At 61.0% G+C, this 1,227-nt stretch overlaps 1 protein-coding gene across 1 annotated transcript in view; it reads left to right on the top strand.

Annotated features, from left to right (window-relative positions):
- Positions 1–1,227, top strand: part of LOC103802557 (creatine kinase U-type, mitochondrial) — a gene marked incomplete at its 5' end in the record, with an annotated part of 3,933 nt that overhangs the window by 1,567 nt on the left and 1,139 nt on the right. The window contains one exon of the mRNA XM_009075040.1: positions 967–1,150. Within this exon, the coding sequence (XP_009073288.1) occupies positions 967–1,150 (184 nt within the window). The remainder of the gene's footprint in view (positions 1–966; positions 1,151–1,227) is intronic.

The following is a 1,227-nucleotide window of genomic DNA, read 5'->3' as shown; positions in this document are numbered from 1 at the left end:
TCTGGTGAGGATCTGCCCTGGCACCAGGCAGCTAGCAGGACATAGTGGGGAGGATGCTGCTGCTCCATCCGTTCTGCCTCAGCCCTGCCACCTGCATTACCCACATTTGCTGCACGGCAGACCCCAGCACACGTGGCACCAGTGCACTGGGCCATGCCCACCCTGGGCTCTGTGGCCTCACCTGGGAGCCTCTGGGGCACCAGAGTCAGCAACCAACTGCTCCCTACACAAATCACGGCATCCTCCTGGGAAGGGGGACTGCAGAGCCAGCCAGTGCTGTCGATCCTACCTGCTCTCACCATCCTGTAGCACCTTGCACTCTAAGGTTGCCAAAACCCTGTAGTTGCCTTCTGCTCCCTGGACAATCCCTAGCACTCCTGGCTCTCTGCACACTCTACCTGCCACCAAACCTACCCTGCCACAGTTGCATCTTACTGCTCCCTCCCAGCATCTCTGCACAGCCATGCAACATCCCACGCTCCCGCAGTGACAGACACACGCACGTCCGCCCACGCCACCCTCACTGGCTCTGTGCCTTTATATGGAAAACACCTTCACAGCACACATGGTCCCCAGCTCCAGCTGCCCCTAGCCCAGCCCCACCCCATGCCTCACAGCCCCCTCCTGCTGTCTGCACAGTGGCAGAGCTGTGCTCCTGGCCCCAGTCCAGACTGGGTCACCACCATGCTGGCGCCTGCCTGTGTCCAAGGCTCTAGAGACTGCTCCCATTGCCCACAGTGGTGCATGTTGATGGGCCCATCTCCAGGATCAACTCCTGGCTGCAGCCTGCCCTGCTGCTGAGCTGGGCTCTGGCAATGCACTCCCAGCCACTGGCACAGGCAGCACACCAGAACCGAGGGCACCATGGTGGCAGAGCAGAAAGGACACGTAGGGTTGGCATGGTGGGCTGGGTGGGCATGGGGCCTCTGCAAGCCACCAGCACAGCCAAACACTGCCCTTCCCTAGGCACAACAATGAAAAGACCTTCTTGATCTGGATCAATGAGGAGGACCATACACGTGTCATCTCCATGGAGAAGGGGGGCAACATGAAGCGTGTCTTTGAGCGCTTCTGCCGGGGCCTGAAGGAGGTGAGTGCACAGCCCCATGGACAGGCAGGTCTACTGCAGCACTGGTCCTGGGTGCTCAGCCAGGGCTGGGTACCCCATGGCCAGGGCTGAATGGCTGCTTGTGCCTCTCCCCCAGGTGGAGCGGCTAATCCAGGAGC

The sequence above is a fragment of the Acanthisitta chloris genome, unplaced genomic scaffold (assembly GCF_000695815.1).
Source record: "Acanthisitta chloris isolate BGI_N310 unplaced genomic scaffold, ASM69581v1 scaffold33265, whole genome shotgun sequence".
Lineage (NCBI taxonomy): Eukaryota > Metazoa > Chordata > Aves > Passeriformes > Acanthisittidae > Acanthisitta > Acanthisitta chloris.
This window is presented reverse-complemented; position numbering and strand designations above follow the sequence as displayed.